At 40.3% G+C, this 19,837-nt stretch overlaps 1 protein-coding gene across 1 annotated transcript; it reads left to right on the plus strand.

Moving 5' to 3' along the window:
* Nucleotides 1-15,461: 15,461 nt before the first annotated feature.
* LOC110794396 (uncharacterized) lies at nucleotides 15,462-19,385 on the plus strand. Its single transcript, XM_021999366.2, has 4 exons — nucleotides 15,462-15,722; nucleotides 15,946-18,055; nucleotides 18,166-18,514; nucleotides 18,698-19,385. The coding sequence occupies exons 2-4, from the start codon at nucleotides 15,947-15,949 to the stop codon at nucleotides 19,381-19,383; spliced, it is 3,144 nt and encodes a 1,047-aa protein (XP_021855058.2). The 5' UTR covers nucleotides 15,462-15,722; nucleotide 15,946; the 3' UTR covers nucleotides 19,384-19,385.
* The last annotated feature ends 452 nt before the right edge of the window (nucleotides 19,386-19,837 follow it).

A 19,837-nucleotide genomic window follows, 5' to 3' on the forward strand; every position in this document is an offset into this window, starting at 1 on the left:
GTATACAAGAAACGCATTTCAAAATTCAACATTCAAAATTCAAATACAAGTACAAATTCAACATACAAGAAAACTCCAGATCCTTACTTGGAGTAATACCGGACTTCCCGACGGCAAAGAAGAGGGGTCCGACTTCAGCAAGTCAAGGCCCAGCAATGTTTCGCCAATCACAAGCGGCATTGGGTCGCAAACTGCTCTAAAATATCTATTAGGGAGGCATCACCATTGCCAAACCCCTGCTTCGAAAAGAGGAAGCGAGCAAAGATACAAAAACTCAAGGCCCTCAAGCGGAAAACTTTGGGAACATCAAGCCCAGCAAAGTAGGTGACAAGGAGGGACAAATCCACCCCTCTGCCATATACAACAGCACTCAAAAGTGGGGGCTTCAAGCCCAAATATCTTTCAAAACACAAGAAAAAGTGTTCGTCAACACTAGGCATGCATGGCTCCGGCATAATGGGCCACCCCAAAATGGCGCTAAACTCTTCAGGGAGGGGACATACCTCATTATTCCCAAAGCGGAAGACATGATGATTCGGATCCCAAGCCTCCAAAGAAGCAAGAATGAAGTGCACATCCAGCTTTACAAACCGGAAGGAGGCGAGCACCCCAAGATGCATGCCATCAAGCTCCATTTTCTCCAATTTGCCTAGCGAACCAAGCAACGCGTTTAAGGCATTTTCAAAGGACATAGCCATGTTCTCTCTTCTTTTTCGTGAGGAAACAGTAAACAAGGAACAGCAGGGAAGGAACAGCCATGCAAGAAATGATCCGAAATACTCCCTATTTATACAAGAGTCGGCCTGCAGCAAAGGAAGAGGCCACCATCCTCTTTTATGACTCCTAGTACACACTCTTTAGTGTTTCGGACAGCAAAGTACAAACCTCCATTATTCAAGATTCCAAAGTCGCAAGCCGCGCCAATTCAAGCAGTCCGGATGAAAGCTTTGGGTAGATTTCGGGTCAATTTATCCAAAATTCAAGCATTCTAGTCCTAGATCGGCGTCCTAAGTCGAGTCTGCATATGCATAGCAAAAGTTTAATATACTTTGACTTGCGCTTTTCCTAACCAAAAAAACCTCAGTCAAAGTGGGGGCTTATAGTGGGTATATACACCCGAAAAAATGGGCAAATTTTTTCAAATTTTTTGCAAAATTAGCATGCATGCATATAGCTACAAATTTCAAGGCACACACAACGCATACAAGTTCAAACATTCAAACATACAAAAGTCAAAACTTCAAACCAATTCAAGTTCAAAACCATACAACCATACAAAATTCAAGTTCCAAACCATACAAATTCGTAAAAATACAATCCAGCCTATACAAAATCAACCCAGGCAAGCTGAAACTCGCTACCATGCAGGGTCAGTCTGAGTCATCATCAGCTGTGACGTCCACCACAGGCTCCTTGTCCCTGTTTCGCCTCCTAAGGCGCTCCAGATCCTGATCCAGCTCTGTTCCAGGGGTACTAGGATCATGCTCCGAGATACGAAGAGTGCCAGGAGAGGGATGAACTCCCTACTGAGGAGAAGGATACTGATAAGGCGGCGGCATCACCATGAACTGGTACGTCGCAAACATCAGAGCCTGGCACATCCTCTCCATCTCCGCATAGTAATCCCATGAATCTGCACCCCAAGGCTGAGGACCACTCCCTCCAAAGTAGTAACCGGGAGGAGAAGCAAAGGGCCATGAACTGCTTGCACCTCCTAACGAATGCCTGGTAGGATCAACATGTACAAAAGAGGCAGCTCTCTGATCAGCATCCGAATGCCTCTGATGAGCTCCAGCACTGGACCCCTGTCCTAGGTCCAAGCTAGGTCCCTCCTGCCTCGAGAAAGTCTCTCCCTGGGGCTCCCTATCAACGGAACCTCTGCGGCCTCGACGGCGCTCCTATATAAAATACAAATTTCAAAAATCAACATCCAAGTTCGAGTTTCCAGAATACAAATTTCATAATCAAGAGATGCACCTCTCTATCCCGGCCAGAAAGCTTCTGGGTCAGCTTGGCACAATACCTCTTCCAGGAATCAATCAAGAGCATCCAGCGATGCACTCTCACCCGAGGCGCCTGCATACAAAATTCAAGATCAATTCCCAAATACAAGATTACAATCAGTTTCAGAAAATGCAACAGTACTTACAGCGGCATAATGCTCAGGTACAGCATCATACGATCTCCAGTGCGGAGGAAAACCTACAGGAATGGTCACCTCCACCTGTTCCCCGTCCGAGTTCTCATAGCGGAGGATCCTATCAGCATGAGGAATGTCCTCAAGATCAACCTCCTCCTCCTACATACAATCATCCAATCATACAAGAATACAATCATACAAGAATACAAGAATACAAGATACAAAGTTCAAAAGTTCACCGGCAGTACGAAGCGTACTGGTGGAGCCAGCCTCCTCAGGAAGTCGTCATAGCTACCCTTCCTTTGTACAAAGTCCCTCCAACAGCGGCAAACAGCATCGCCCCTAGCATTCACATAGAGCCGGGCAAGATCTTCATCTGGCGCCAGCATGGACTCCGGCGGGTCCTTGGGGACAAACCTGTTCCCCGAATGGTGCTGAAGGCACACTCGCTCCCCCCCAAATACCACATATGGCGGTACACCCCTGGGAGCAAAACCCGTCGTTCAGACAAGAAGTGGGCGCGAGCAGCCGAGGCAGGTACAGGCGCGTTGGCAAAAGGACGCCACACCACCTGCAAAGCAGACAACTCAGGCAACTATACAAATATACAAGAGAGCAAACAGTACAAAAAGATTACCTCATTAGCAGGTAGAACTCTCCAAGCTATGCGGGAGGCCGCCAGAGGCACCCTCCTGCGCACCGCTCCTATCCAAGAGGCAGTATACGGGTAAGCCGCATCTCCAGTACGATCCGGCGCTAAAGTCGGAAAGTGCTCATATATCCAAATCTTTCAAAAAGCAAGAAAAACATCAGTCAAGTTCAAATACAAACATACAAGTACAAGGGACAAAGTACAAGGAGTCTTCAATACCTCCAGCACACTCCACAGAGCAGCCATGCTCGGCTCGCTCTCCGGCGCAGTCTGGGAGGCCCACTTCATCTCGTACAAGAGATGGCTATAGGCCAAACCACCCCAGTTGTAGCTCGAAACAACCCTCAAGTCCTGCAAAACTGACAGGAATCTAATGTGCACCCGACTGTTCCTGCTCGGGGCCACAACCCTACTCACCAAAGCTAAGAGGAACAACCTAACCCTCTGCTCTGCAGACACACCCGCACCACGGATAGCATCTACAATCACCGTCACGGAAGCATGGGTGTCGTCCTCTGACAAGTCAACAACAGGGCCGAGCAAGGCCCTGGCAGCGGCCGAGCGCCACGTCAGCTCCGAATCAAAGGTCACATTCCTCTCAGAAAAAGGAAGACCCGTAATCGTAGCAAACTCAAAAGGGGTGATGGTGATCTCCCCCCATGCCATATGAAAAGTGTTGGTGGTATCCCACCACCGCTCTAGCAAAGCCCATAGCCGTGGTTTGATCCCCGTTCTCCTCGAAGTGCCTCCCATGGCACGCTAGAAATCAACCAGGCCCGTCTGCAACCGGATCTCCATGGCCTCCTCGTCAACACGGATGGCTGCAAAAGCCTTCTGAAGCTCCGCCAAGGACCAGAAGGTGCGAAACGGCTCTCCATCAGCCTACAGATGAACAAATCAGCTCAAAGCCTATACAAGTACAAAATACAAATTCAAAGCACAGTACAAGACTCACCAAGCCAGCGCGAGGCCGCTGAGACAAGTGAAACTCCGGTCGAAATACCAGATCGGAAGGACTCCAGCCAGTACCAACAAAAGTGGGTGCTCTCCGGGGAATCATACCCCCATCCGGCGCATTTATCGCAGCCGCTTCATCGTCCAAAGCGTCCTCCTCAGCATCTCAAACCACCAAAGATTCGGCGAGCTTCCTCCGAGTATGACGAGGCATACTAAATCAAGCAGAGTACAAAGTGTCAAAATTCTAAACTGGGGGCTATCCTATACTAGCCCGTGCAAAAATCAAAAATCAGAGGCTATCCTATACTAGCCGGTACAAAGTCAAAAATTCAAAAAATCCCCAGTGGCAGTACTAATTCAGCCAGGGATCTCTAGTTCAAAATTCAAGTTCTACACCAACGCCTAGGCTATCCACGCCGAAGCAGGTATACAAGTTCTACACCAACGCCTAGGCTATTCACGCCGAAGCAGGTACACAAGTTCAACATCAACGCCTAGGCTACCCATGCCGAAGCCGGCATTCCAAAACTCTACAAACAACATCTAGGCAGCCTAGCCTATGCTCTCTTGAGACCCCGCGAGGTCACTATTGAGACTAATATCTACAAATACCAGGTACAAGATTCAAGAAAATTTTCAAAAAAAAATTCGAATCTACAAGTTCCAACAGTTCAAGTTCGAGTGGCTATCAAACAATTTTCTACAAAGATTCAAGAAGCCTACTATCATGAACGCATCATACAACCAATGATGTCTTGGCCTAGTGGTTAAGACAGAGGGCCTGTGTAAAATAGGTCTCGGGTTCGAATCCCCCCGCCCCCATTTGTAATTTATATTGCCATTGTGGCTCATTCGCACCAAAAAAAAAATCATGAACGCATCATACTAACAAGTATTTCAGAGTACAAGAAAATCAAAGATACATGCAATCCTAGAGTTATTTCATAAGCAAAAACATGAAATACTTACATGGACAAGGCAAGAACAAGACCAAGGGAAGAGTTTAATCGACCTTTGAGAGAAAGAGCAAAAAAAAATTCAAGGGAATGTGCCTCAAAATGGCATGGCAAGGGGAGCTTTTATAGCTCGACCCCGCGCCAGATGCCGAGGCCCGTGCTGGGCGCAGCCTGCTGCATGCGCAGAATCTGCCGCGCGCGGTCTCCCGTGCTGATTGCGCGTCCTTTACTGCTACGGTCTTCCGCACCAAGCATCAAGTGTCGCATCAGGGCATCTTTCGAAAATGCGGGTATACACCCGTATCTCCAAGTACAAACAGTTGAATATTTCAAGAATACAAAGTCCAAAAAATACAACGACTCAGGCGTTCGACTCCCAACGGACCCAAGCTCCAGGAAAGTCAGCCGAAATTTCAAAATCTTAAGGGCCAGTAAAATGCTCTTATCCCCAGCAAAGCACATCCCCAACGGACCAACTCCGGGTATTCAAGATTCAAAAATTCAAGATTCAAAATTTTCGATGCCATCCTCCGTCCGAACCGATGGCGGAAGAACAGTACAAGTACAAACCGGAGTCATCACAACCGAACAGAGGTAAACTCTATCCTTTTTTCTAACGCCTGTTTTGTGCAGGTACCGGCGTACAAAGAATGGTCTTGATTGCAGAACATCTTGATCATTCTCCGTGCCTTTCGAAATACTTTGACTTGCGCTTTCCTAACCGAACGCTCAGTCAAAGTGGGGGCTTCTGTAGACACCTAATTTGTGTCTCCCCTCTGGGATGATGACGATACCATTATCCTTACTAGGCGGTTGGAGAAACTCCGTGCGGAAATCCCAATTGCTAAGAACATCTCCAAAATACAAGATCCAAAATCCAATCCCCAAGGTCGTTCCCCTCCCGGAACTCGGTACAAAATACAATTTTCAAAAACCAATTTCAAAATCCAAGTACAATATCATCTAGTAGACCATTTCATTGGTTTTACTAAGCCTTTTCCACTCAAAATCATATAAGGCAAGTCAAATTCGGGCGCCGACCCACAAAACCTAGCAAGCCGGGCCCCGTCCCGTACAACCGGAATTCAAAACCCGAAATGGCTTGTTTTTTTATGCAAAATCAAGTCTTAACCTCCAAGAAAGCACTACGTGCCAAGCATCGTACTATTCGTACGAAGGTACATCAATACAAGACAAATCAAGGACGGAGTCCGCGCCCTTGATTTTGGCAGCACGCATGCCACGTCACCAGCGCCCAGCGCTGGTTTGGCGTGCTGCGCTGGCAATGACTGGCGGTTTCCAGCCATTTTTCCTATAAATACCCCCTAATTTTCAGCATTTGGGGAGGCAGCTCCAATATACAACGTCGTAATACAAAAATTACGCCTCAAATTCAAGTCCAAAAATCCTTCAAAAACACATACAAACTTCAAGTTCTAAGCAATTGGGAGCTCTAAAAGGAATTCTTGCCTAAACCTAAATAGGTAATTCCGAATCCCACAATATTCAATCATGTTTCTTTGATTTTCCTATTTCAAAAAAGATTAGCAAGTTGGCATTTTTACTATTAAAAATGTCACTTGCAACAATCATACATCTTTTCAAAATCCAAACTTTTCAAAATACAAAAATGCAAACTTTCAAGATTCAAGGATGCTCAAAGTTGTTTGCAATCACTTCTTTGAACTAGAATCACCTTCAAGTATGGAGTAATCAAAGATGACACCTTTTTAGCTCTTAAAAGTTTAATCTTTTGAGATTCAAGACTCCATTTTTCAATATACAAGTTCAAGTTTTCAAATTTTAAGATCCCACGATGTTTAGGGTTGCTCATGACTACTTCCCTAAACTAGGATCCTTTCAAAATAAGAGCACATCAAAGATCTAACCTTTTCAACATTAAAAGGCCCGATCTTTGATATTCAAGTCTCTTAAGTTTCAATATTTCAAGTACAAGTTCAATATTTCAAGTTCAAGTTCAATTATTTCAAGTTCAATATTTCAAGATTCAAACTTTCAATTGTTCAAGTTCTATATGAAAAATCTAGGATACTTTGGATGAGAAACTTCTCCCAAGTTGAGATTTTTGGCTTTGAATTCGTGTCGGGCGCACTTACTTTTAAGGAGCCGCTTGACGTTCGAATCTCATGTGCCCAAGTACAAATTTCAATATCGCAATTTCGATTATGCACCTTTCAATATTGCAATTTCATTATGCACCTTTCAATACCGCAATTTCAATATCGCACTTTCAATTCCGCATCTTTACTTGCCTAGTCCTTCTAGGCAATGTGGACCTACTCCCTAGTTTGTTTTTAGGGGGTCTTGTATTTACTAATTCCGCACTCATTTACAATATAATTGTGATGTTGCTTTATTTGCTTTATTGCTTTCATCACCATACATGCTACATACAACAAAATGCAAGGTTACATAACGCTTAACAAAGATAATTTCTTGGACAAACCGATCTTAGGTTCCCTTAAATTACCTTTAAAGCAAAGTGACCACCATACAATTAGAGATTCTATTTACTCTAAAATTCAAACCCACATAGTCTAATCTAGGGTATATTTTCGAAAATGCTTTGTCACGTACTCGAATAATTTCTAAAGCTCGCGGAATAAGCATCTCGTTCCCGTGCCCGGATCTCACCCATCCGTTTCGAGGATTCAAAGCCTTATCCAAAATAGAGTCACTTGCGGTCTTTCCAAAAGAGACTTTAAATAATATTTGGTGGCGACTCCTTCGAGGTACAAAAATACAATGGTTTTCTAAAAAACCGCCCCCTTGTAGGGAAAGAGCATACTTGCGATGCGACCAAAAAACACCCTCTACACTATTGTAAATATGATTATCATCCTAAACAGCAATAAAAACCTAGATCATTCTATAAACATATTCAAAGATCTTTTCATCTTACATCGAAAGGCTTTCGATAGAAAAGATGCTAAGAGTAGCAGAGTATGATAAACTAAACCTCTGCATTGAATGAGACACAACATTCATATGCAGAAATGGAATAAAGTTTGAGTTCCATGAATGTTTTAAGTATTGGGTGAAAGGCCTATATCTGTAAAATATTAAATGCTTGATTTTGGGTTTGAGACCCACAAATTGGTAAGCATTTGGTTTAAACATTTGTCATTTATGAAATCATATTTCATAGATCATTTAATCTTGGTTTAGTATTAAATGATAAGTCCATGTGATTCAAAACCTTCAAATGGGATGTCAAGATGGATTCTTCGACAAAGAAACACCCATAAGTGAACTTGAATATTGAAATCACAAAAGGATCCCTAATCCAGGTCAATGAAAGGTTGGACGACCAATGACTAATGAAGATTAGATTGCAAGTTGATTTATAGTTCTGTTTCTTGAACTAGATGGACTGGATGTCAGAAATCATTTGCATAGATACTTATTGGATCTTGTATCGGATTGACCATGAGAACACTTTAAGAGATTAAAGTCATGTCATAAGTAGTTCTCATTAATGGTGATTAGAACCATTCCTCAGAACATGAGCGATTATGTCTGCTCGTTTGAGAATTAGTTCCCTTTGATACTAGCTAAACGTCGCACCGTAAAAGGAGGCTATAAAAGTAGTTATTGGGCGTACTATGAATCCAAGTGAGTGTTCATAGATTGCAAGAATGGATTGTCCTCCTATCTTTGATAAGATATGGTGTTGTTGTGTAACAAGGCCTCTCGGAGAGTTAGATACTGTGAAAATGCATGGCCGTGCTCAGAATGGTTAAGGCTTAACCTTCTATAAAAGTTTAACAGTTGAGCTCTGTAATCCAAGAAACACTTCTGGACCTAATAAGGATGGCTTGGATCTTACCTTATGTTCAGCAAGTAACACTAAGCGACAAAGGAATGTGAATGCACACTTGTCTGAATGACAAGTGGGAGACTAAAGGAAATATGTCCTTCAACCAAGGTGCATTTAGTATAATACCAAGGTTCAGATTAATTGCGAACAATTAATTCAGTGAGATCAAGTGATCGGAACAGCTAGCTGGAGCAATGCTTCCGATCAGTGAATTCTAATGAATATTAAGCTCACAACTTACTCTTGACTGAACCTACAACGTCACACCAATGACACGTAACAGATCACCTGATTAAATGAATCGGAAATTCATTTAATACCTTTTCGGGAATTAGTTTGGAAAACAAAAATATACGATATGACGTTGGATCGAAATCGTATATCGTATTGCGTATATTCGTAAGCTAGGCGAAACGAATAATTGTATAGTTCGACATTGGATCGTCAAGTACTATACGATAAATAATTGCCGTAAGGCATTGGATGCAAATACGAGAAGACAACGCTGCCAGCCCAACGAGCCAAGGCGCGCAAGCGCGCAAGGCCCACTAGGCGTAGCAGCGAGCCAGCGCGCACAAGGCCCATGCCTCGGCTGGGCGCGCGCGTATGTGAGGAGCAGCAGCAGCAGCGCACACAACGCGGCTCAAGGCCCAGCGCCTGTGTGGTGTGCGCGTGTGGGTTTGCGTTTGCTGTCCGGTTCTTGCCCTTGTGGCTTGGTCGGATAGTATTATAACCTAAGGGGTTATAATATTATTCTACACAAGTTTTCCAAAACCTAATACACAATTCAGTCGACACACATCAAACCCTAAGGAGGAGAGAGAAACCCTAATTCTCTCTTAGCCTTCATGGATGTGTTCTTCCCAAAAGCACAAACTCTTGAGTGATTGTCTAAGCTACGATTATCAAGACGGATCTGAACGTGTCGGTGAACCAAGTAGAGGAACGACAAGTGGAGTTCTTTGTTCGTGTTCGTTGACAGATTACTTGGGAAAACACGCTTCGAATGTAAGTTTGCTTAATCTGTGCTTTATACATGTTTCCTGGCTTTGGGGATTGTTTCCGCACATGTTACTATGTTTAATTGTATTCCCCTACAAATATGATTTCCCTGTTTTTCTTATTCGACGTACACAAAAATTGTGTTTAAGCTATGTAAAAATTAATACAAAGTCGTACTCTACTAGTTTTTTAAAATAAATATCTTATATAAAGCCTGCTAAGAAAAAATACATTTTGTATTAATGTAAAGTCGAAAATAGCGCTATTTTTCTTAGCATGTCTTTTTTTTAACATATATTAATTAATTAATGTTGTTAATCGAGTCCATAGTTATAGGTGTAAACATAAAGACTTTGCTACTCATTTCATGCCTATGAATGAAAATATGAATAAATCGTGTGTGGCACTCAATATGGTGACCTCATAGATAACTTATTCTTAAACTATAATTACAAGTACGATACGAAGTATTTGTTACGTTTTTCGTACTCCCTTCAATTTATCCATTCTCTTCATTTAAATCATCTATTGTCTCATAAATTCAATAAATTTTCACCTTATGTGTGGAGTTCGTCCTTGTTCGTTAGTCTCTATATGGTGGAGTTAGTTTTAGTATGTTTGGTTTGTCGTTCACTTATAGTGGATTTATATATAATTAGTTCGTTGGTAAGTTTATGCGGGATTGCACCAAATTTCAAATTTTCGAGTATATTCAGATGAATCAAGTGGAAATCATCCTTGCGGCTACAACAAATCGTTTGATCCTCTCTCTGAAATGGTTGCATGTTCCAGGGTTATACACGGGAAACGTTCTACAGTGTAAGATCCATTCAACGATAATAGTTTTGATGAAGGAAACCTTTATTTGATTCAATACATTTGTCATGTATTTGATCTTTATTTCTCTTGTAGATGTCGTATGATTCTTTATTAATGAATTAATTTACTTTTTATAAATAAATAAATTAGGCGGGCATATTATTTGTCTCTGACGTAAATAGTGGTCAGTTTAATATCTAACTAGTATGTGGCCAAGTGATGCCCTGATTGATACATTGATTAGTTAAAATTTTATATTTTTCTTGAGCTTAATATTTGATAAAATACATGTATACATAAAGTGAAAAACAATCATCAAGTTCATCAACTACACAAAAACACTACGTCATTTATCATGGGAAATAGTTTTTCAATTGCATCATCTTATATGAGTGTACTATTTTATTGGGTGAATAGTAATATAAGTTCAAGGCTTTATAAGTTAGTGTTTGGGATAAATAGAAGGTTATTTGCATGAAATATGTACAAGTGTAAAGACTATTTTATTCTTCCCTATACTTGTTCATGAAGCACTACGAAGGTCGGAGGGAGTAGTTCGTATATAAACATAGAAAAGAAGGTGGTATCTACAGTGGTGTTAATTCTTTCAACTTTCACACTGATGCAGAATGCAGAGTCTCAGTCATTATACTGAGCTTCCACCATGTTTTCTACTCAATCTTCACACACATTTCGCTTTTGAATTTCTGTTTTTTGTTGTCATCGAACTAATTAAAACATAAGTAATTCATCTGCTATTTCATGTACTTACGTTGGAATTGCTTCCTTGATGCTTCTTTACCTATGCACCAGATGCGGCTAGAACGAGGTGTTGCAGTAACTGAGCTAGATTTGGCTAATTGCAGTAAATGTCAACTATTTTAGTTGGTAAAGTCGTGAGAGATACGTAGTACCCAATACCTGAGATCGAATCCCGTCTACATCATTTGTCGTCTTGTCCTTTGCGGCTCACTATACACCAAACAAGAAAAAGAAAAACATAAGCTACTTATTGTATGAAGTACAAGTGTAAAGACAATTTTATCCTTTCCTATACTTGGTTAATTGATAAAAATTACAAATGGGAAGGGGATTTGAACATGAGACCTAACGTATATAGGCATTAGTTTAACCACTACGCCAAGCAGGGGCAGATCTTTGTTTGTGCAGGGGTGGGCCTGGCCCCCGCGGCCAAAAAAATTTATAGTGTATTTTTAGTTACGCATGTACGGTCCCCTTTAAAATTTGTGTATTATTGTATAATTACATTGTATATTACTTAATATTTTCTACCGGCCTCCCTCGTAAAACCGTTCAAGGTCCGCCACTGACGCCAAAGCCTCGTTGATTCATTAATTTCTATATATTGTAGTTGAATTCTACGTAACCCAATAGACAAAAAAAATAGAAACACAAAAAAGTAATTCCGAGTAAAGTAGGGAAAACAAGGGGGTTAGCGAAAAAGGGGTCATTGCCATTACTTGCAGGGCCGATTTTGAGGGTGTGCGAGATGAGCGATGGAACATGGCCCCAAATGTTTAAAATATAATATAATTAGTTTCCATAATGTAAACAAAAATAAAGTTGGAGTAGTGGTTAAGGCTACCTTGCATAATATCTAAGGTTTGGGTTCAATTCCTAACAAATTCATTTTTTATCTTTTTATTTTTATTTAAATGAGGGCATCATTTAGAAAACATGCATAGGGCCTTGAGTCATGACGTCATTATAGCTCAGACACTGATTACTTGCAGCATTTCAAACACGAAATGGGATATTGTGGAATGATGGGAGAAGGTGTTAAATCCGAACACACGGTTTGAGATAGAGAGAAGTAGCAGCAACAACACTTAGTGTCGGAAATCGGAATCTTCGTCGACGCTAGAGCCGAGATGCCGGAGGAAAATACATCACTCCAGTCGTGCACTCTTTTCAGGCCAGAGTTCGACGACAAAGAAGATGCTCGTGTGATCCATGAGGTGTATACCAACCCTGACGGTACCTAGCATTGATATAAATATACAATGACAGCTCAGGTTCGTTTTTTCGGACATTAGATGTGTGTGGCAACACACATATCAACTATAAAATACAAATAGCTAAAAGACAAAAAAGGAAGTATCATTCATGTTTAAAAAGTATCATTTTGTAAAAAAAAATACTCCCTCCGTCCCGGAATACTCGCGATGGTTTGACTGGACACGCTTGCCAATTCACAACTTTGACTATCAATATCTTCAATTATATTATTATAAAAACTTATAAACTATTAAATTTTTGAAAATATATATTAAGATGAAGCCACCAATATTATATGCTAACACTTTTTTCATATATTATAAATAAAATAGGGTCAAAGTAAATTATGTGAATAGTTCAAAAAGTCAAACCGTTGCGAGTATTCCGGGACGGAGGGAGTACTATTTTTGTTTAAAAAAGTATCATTCAATTATTATTTTTTTTGTCTTTTTTTTCCTATTTTGTCTTTTGCTATGATATGCATTTGCAAGTACATATCAGATATCCGAAAATACTTCCTCATGACAACTCTGACTCTTTTGAATAATGTAAGTTTATGAGACAAAGATAATAACACCCTAACATGTATGTTATCTGCCTAACCATAAGTATATCGTGTTTTATCAATAATATCTCGATCTATTAGTTAAAATCTAGGATCTATCAGTCCGTGCACAATAAGTCATAAATACAATCATACAAATCACCCCTGTTTGTAATTTGGCCCTCATGGACAAAATATATAATCCCTCTATTTTATTTCTAGTATATGAAAACAAATGTTAGTATATACTAATATATTGTTGGCTTTATCTTAATATATTTTCAAAATATTAATATTTTTATATTCTCTCTGTATTTTAAAAAGAGATACACTTTAACCGACACGTAGTTTTAGGAGGGTGAGTTGAATAATATAAAAATAAGATGAAAGTGGGGTAGTGGATGAATTATTTGTTATATTAAATAGAGATGTAAGTAAATGCAGGACCACAAGAAAGAGAGAAATATTAATATAATCGGAAGTAATGACCAAAACATATCAAAAAAAGAAAGTGTAATCTCTTTTTAAAATACAGCCGTTTAAGGAAAGTGTATCTCTTTTGAAAATACGGAGTGAGTAAGTTTTTATTATACTTCATCCGTTCCGAAAATATCGCATCATGGTTGACTTTTACTGCTCTAACCATTACTTTGATTCTTAATATCTCAAATCGTGTACAAGTAAAAAAATACTCCCTCTGTCCCTTAATGGGTGTTAGTTGATAGTGGGGTATTTTTTTAATATAGTTAGTGGGAAATGTGTAAGAGGTGGAGAGTGGTGAGTGGGGGTGTGAATTTTTAAATGATTTTTTGTAGGGAATAGGGGTGTAGGTGGGGTTAATAAGTAAGTGTGAGAAATAATATAATATTGGTATAAATTTCCATTTATAGAAGCGGTGCAAGTATTAAGGTACGGTTCGAAAAGGAAAACGGTGCGAGTATTAAGGGACGGGGGGAGTATAAAAAAAGTAATATTTAGAAAAAATATTTCAATACGAATCTAACATGACTCCACATGACTAAAATTTCCTTACGTACAAATCACAAAAAATGGCCAAAGTCGTAGTGTGAATAGTGTAAAAACAAATGGTGCGATATTTCCGGAACGGAGAAAGCATATAGTTAAAGATATTGATAGGCAATGTAATGAATTGACAAACGCGTCCAGTCAAAACAATGCGAGTATTAAGGAAAGAAGGGAGTATTCGTTACAACCTCGATTTCTATTCACACGAACGAGCTTTGGGTATTGGCGTAGTCGCTGCTAGTCTGCTACAGTGTGAGTGTGTGACACTGTCTGTGACCAGTGGCTCCTAAAGTTGGGCATTGATTCACTAAATTATCAAAATAATTATACAGAATTGGCCGTCAAATCCACTCCACCCGAATAGCATAAGAATATGCAAAAGGCCTGACAAATACTTGCACGCTCCTGCTTACCTTTACGACTTCCGATTTCAATACAGACTTTCAGTATGATTTAAATAGTGATGCGAAAATATAAATTTCGTAACACGTGGCTTTTAAGCCGTGTCACAATGGTGACATTGCATAGTTATATTGTTATGATTTAAATTAAAAATCAAAGACGATATTGCATTTTATTTGTAATGATTTAAATTGAAAACTAAAATATTAGTATACTCCGTAACTTATTATACATGTTACAAAAAAATGTAGGAAAACCTTAATATTCTAATATACATGTTTCAATCTCCATTTTTTACGTTTGTCAATGCACATTTTGTATTATTTATATCTCTAGTTATACAAATTAGCAAAAATTTTAAAATTTTGATATTTTATTAAGACGAATCAAACAAGACCATCATGAATAATATTTTTTTTCCCTATGTATTAAAATAACATAGAAAATTTTCTTTAATTGTAAATATCGTCAAAATTCTAAATCGAAGCATCATTATGAAACGAAATGATCAATATTAAACAGAGTAGTTAAGAATGGAAGAACTTCATTTTTTTAATAGTTTGCTAAACTCATTAACCTGTGCGTGTTGCGCTCACATGGCACCCAAAATATGTTGTACGGAGTAACTTGTATCATTATGAAGCGAAAGAACCAGTATTAAACAGAGTACTCCTTCCGTCCCGGAATACTCGACCCGGTTTGACCGGCACAAAGTTTAAGGGACTTGAATTGACTTATTTAATTTAATAGGTAATAGTTGATAGTGGGTATTATTTTAATGTAGTTAGTGGGAGGTGAGTTAAGAGGTGGGGTTGGGGAGAGTAGGGGTTGAATTTTTAACGGATTTTTCACCAAATGCCCCTGAGGTTTACTTTAATGCACCAAATACCCCTAAACTTTCCAAAATGCACCAAACACCCCTGACGTATGCAATAATATCATTAAATGCCCTTTTGTCTGACGGACGTTAACCCTCCGTTACCATGTTTTTACCTTGTTGCCCTTACTTGTCCTTTCTGGCGCCATATCAAAAAAGAAAAAAAAAAATTCAAAAACCCCTTCCTTCCGAAGAATAGCGGGTAGGTGAAACTTTTTCCCTAACTTCCCAACTTCTTCCTCGACATTTCTCTCTGTTCTCTTACACCATTAGAGAGCACTTGAGTACCAAACCAAAGAGAGAGAAAGATCGAAATTCGCTGGGATTTGTGTAAAACAACTCGCAATAGTTAGTCGAAGTAAATCCCCACGAAAAGATCGACAATTTGGTCCAAAAATCTGCAGTTTTCGCGAGTCCTACAAAAGTGGGTGCAAGGAGAGCAAAGGACTGGAATTTGTGGCTTCAACTTCATCAAAATTGTGTCAAGGTTAGTTCACTCAATTCGTTTCTTGTTCTTGGTGCTATTTTTTGCGAATTTTGCTTTGATTAGGGTTAGGGTTTTGCTAAAATCGTGATTTTTCCATGAGATGGGTTAACTTGAATTTTGGGGTGTTAATGGTAAAACATAGTGTCTGGTTGTGCTTTGTTGTTTTGCCTAATGATTTAGTTCATTAATTTGAATTTTTGTGTTGTGTTTATTGTTTGTATAGGATGGTCGCAATTTGGTTGTTATGTCATTATAATGATCGGAATTTTGATGTGAGGGTACAAGATACTGATGAAACGAACTACATGGATTTGGTTGATGACTTGTTTGATGATTCTATTAAGCAAGATGTTCTGATTCCCGATTTATTTAGATTGTTTTATGTTAATCCTAGTACGAATAAAAGAGTAGAATTGTTGAATGATGTTGGTTTGATGGGCATGTGGGGTTTATTTAAGCGCACAGATACTGTGGAAATATGGATAGAGAAGGCAAATGAGAAGGAAACTTCAATCCAATTTAGGACTGCAGTTAAGAAAAGGAAGGATAGGAAGGAAAGGAAGGCTGCAGAACTTAGAAGGAAAGCTGAGGAGTTTGAGAGGGAGAGGGAAGAGGAAAGGAGAAGGTTAGAAAGGGAGGCTGAGATTCAAAGGGATTTGGAGGAGCAATTGGCAAACACAGTGGCAGTTGAGGTGCCTGTGTATGATGTTGAGGATTTAAGCGTAGAGTACGTACGTGTTTACAGCTCACAACATGCTGACTGCCTTTCCCCGGGAGGTTCCCAACCACCAAATACACAAAAAGAGCCTTCACCACCACCAAGAGAGCCCTCACCACCACCAAATGTTCCATCACCACCAAGAGAGCCCTCACCACCACCAAATAATCCATCACCACCACCAAGAAGTCCCTCACCACCACCAAATAATCCATCACCACCACCAAGAAGTCCCTCACCACCACCAACCTCACCACAGACACAACCACAGCAACAACAACAACAGACAGAACATCAGCAACAACAACAAACAGAACATCAACAACAACAACAAACAGAACAACAGCAACACCAACCCACAGAACAGCAGCAACAACATCAAACAGAACACCAGCCAGATCAGACACCCCCTCCTAACAGGGCTGAGTTAAACAAAGGGAGGGGTTTCAGAATTTCCAGAAGTCATGCTAAGAAGACGGGTGAGTTTGTTCCTAAGAAGAGGGGGGGAAGGCCTGCTGGTTCAAGGGTGAGGAAACCCACTGCATACAATGTGGAGGAAGAGGAGCAATGGGATGATGAGAGTGATGATGAAAATTTTGAGGAGAGTGAGAGTGATAGTGAAACTGGTTTCAACTCCGACGATTTCATTGACGAAGAAATTGAAGAAGATGAAGAACAAGATGTTCTTAAGGAGGTAATTTCTGAGAGAAGTTTTGAGGATCATTTAGATGGGAGTAATAAGCTGGATAATTTGTATGCAAATGGGAAAGTTGTGGGAAGCATGCCATGGGGGACTATCAAGTTGCAACCATGGATGATATTCCAAAGCAAGACACACTTCATGGAGGTCTTCAGAGACTTCTGTATTCAAGAGGGATTTGCTGTGAGTGTTGAAAAGGCTGATACAACCAGATTCACTGCAATGTGTCTGGTTGAGTCATGCAATTGGAGGATCCATGCCTGTGTGTTGTTGGATGGGGTCAGTTGGGCCATTAAAACTCTTGTCAGTGAGCACAAGTCTTGTGGGAGACTTGAGGAGAATCCCATGGTGACATCTCAGTGGCTATGCACCAAACTACTTCCTGACATTGAAGCAAATCCAGAAATCCCAATTAAGACACTTCAAAGAAAGGCATTGGGGATTTATAGGGTACAAGTGAAACAGAGGTTGATGTACAAGGTGAGAAGCCTCGGGAGGCAGCAAATTTATGGAGGTTTTGATGAGTCATATGCCCTTTTACCATCCTATGCTGAAATGATCAAATCTACCAATCCTGGGAGTTATGCCTTGGTCACTTGGACTGCAGATTCTGGTAACGTGACACCCCGTTTCAAGGCTTGCTTTTTCTCCTTTGCTGCACAAGTTAGGGGTTTCTTAAGAGGTTGTAGGCCTATCATAGGCATTGATGGTGCACATTTGAGTGGATACTATAAGGGAATTCTCCTCACTGCAGTTGCTATCGATGGGAATAATGAGATTTTTCCATTAGCCTATAGCATTGTGAGTACGGAGAGTATGGACACATGGTCCTATTTTTTCAGAAGTTTGAAGGCTTTGTTTGTTCAACATGGGTGCCAGAGAGATGACTGGACTTTTATTAGTGACAGAATGAGGGTAATTACTCCTCCCTTTCTTGGTTTTTATTATTTGTAGTATTGTTTATATTTTTTTCAGTTTTCTGGTTCACTTCCCTAGTTATTGAAACTTGGAATTGTGTTATGCAGGGAGTAGAATCTGCTTTGTATGATGTTTTCCCCAAAGCAGTCAGGAGGGTCTGTGCTCAGCATCTGTATACCAACTGCAGACAAGCTGGATACAGTGGCACAGCCTTCCATGACTTGTTCTGGGTTGCTGCTGATGCATACAATCCATATGTCTTCAACAAAGCCATGGAAAAGATTGGCAAACTCATCCCAGAAGCAGTGGGATATCTTGACAAAGTGCCTGAACAGTGGTCCAGACACAAGTTTGATGTTGGGGTCACTTGTGATCACAACACCACCAACTTTGTGGAATCCTTCAACGCGTGTACCAAACCCTTTAGGGATCTTCCTGTTTTGTCACTTCTTGAAGGTAATCCTTTACATTTTATCCTATTTTTGTGTCATTGGAACTTATTTATTTAGGTTTGTATTCAAGTGTCCGAGTCGGGTTTGTGTTCAAGTGTCCGAGTCGGGTATGTGTTCAAGTTTCCGAGTCGGGTATTTATTTTGCATTAAAATGTGTGATGCCAATTATTGTATTCTGTTATGTTAGAAATAAGGTCTTGGTGCATGACGAAGATCGGGGCCAGATTTGATAAAGCTGTTGACATTGGACCCGATCAATTGACGCCATATGCTACTAAGGAGCTTGAAGAGAGGAGTGCTGACTCGAGGTTCTGTTATGCAACTAATGCTGGGGGGGGTGAATTTGAGGTTTTAGATGGTCATGTGAAGTTCCCTATTAGGCTTGCTGCTAGAGTTTGTGGTTGTGGGAAATGGCAAGGGTGTGGTATACCTTGCAAGCATGCTATTAGGGTAATATACCATCAAAGACTCAATCCTACAGATTTTGTTTCTCCTTACTTCAAAGGGGCAGCCTATAAGCTCACATACTCAGAGCATATTCACCCCATGCCTGACTCAACACAGTGGCCTACATTTGAGCTACCTAGGATTCTTCCCCCACTAATGAGAAGGGCAGCTGGCAGACCAGCCAAGCAGAGAAGAAGAGGTGCTCATGAGAAGAAGAGGGGGAAAAGAAACACCACTGTCAAGTGTGGGAAATGCAAGCAAATTGGGCATAACTCAAGAACCTGTAAAGGAGGTTCCACTGCAAAACAGAGGAAAGAATCTGCTGCAGCTGCTGCTGGTTCTGCTGGTGCATCAACATCTGGTGCTAGGAAGAGGAAGGCTCCAACATCTAATGCATCGAGCAGCAAGAAGTCCAAAGCTGCATAACTAGAAGTAAGCTTAGGATTCAGTTTAGTATTTCTGTTTTAAAGCTTAGGTTTATTTTGAAAAACAACTTAGGTTGTGGCACATTTTGGCATTTTTTTGTAAAGCTACCCACAACTTGATGTTCGGTTTATTTTGGAAACAAACTATTTCAGTTACGAGTTCAAAGACTTGCATATTATTGATAAATGAAATTCATGTGCTCGTGCCATTACAACCATCATTGTTTGTCTTGATTACTTCTTTACTACAAACATTAGACACAAAAACATTACAATTCCTATTTTAATTGCTGCAGCTTGGAATTTTTTGAGCTCTTTCACTCTTTTCTTCAGTTTCTTCAGTTCGTCACTTATATTGTCGTTGTCTTACGATGTTCCCTCATACTCTATATTGCTCTGTTGCTGTTGGTGTTGTTGATTTTGGTGTAGAACACTTCCTTTGCACCACATAAAAT

Source organism: Spinacia oleracea, chromosome 3, assembly GCF_020520425.1.
Source record: "Spinacia oleracea cultivar Varoflay chromosome 3, BTI_SOV_V1, whole genome shotgun sequence".
Lineage (NCBI taxonomy): Eukaryota > Viridiplantae > Streptophyta > Magnoliopsida > Caryophyllales > Amaranthaceae > Spinacia > Spinacia oleracea.

Excerpts from the sequence above, each read along its gene's own strand:
- LOC110794396 (XM_021999366.2), top strand. The coding sequence starts at position 15,947 with ATGGTCGCAATTTGGTTGTTATGTCATTATAATGATCGGAATTTTGAT. Across the intron at positions 18,056-18,165 it reads TTATTAGTGACAGAATGAGG|GGAGTAGAATCTGCTTTGTA; the intron begins GTAATTACTCCT and ends TGTGTTATGCAG. Across the intron at positions 18,515-18,697 it reads TGTTTTGTCACTTCTTGAAG|AAATAAGGTCTTGGTGCATG; the intron begins GTAATCCTTTAC and ends CTGTTATGTTAG.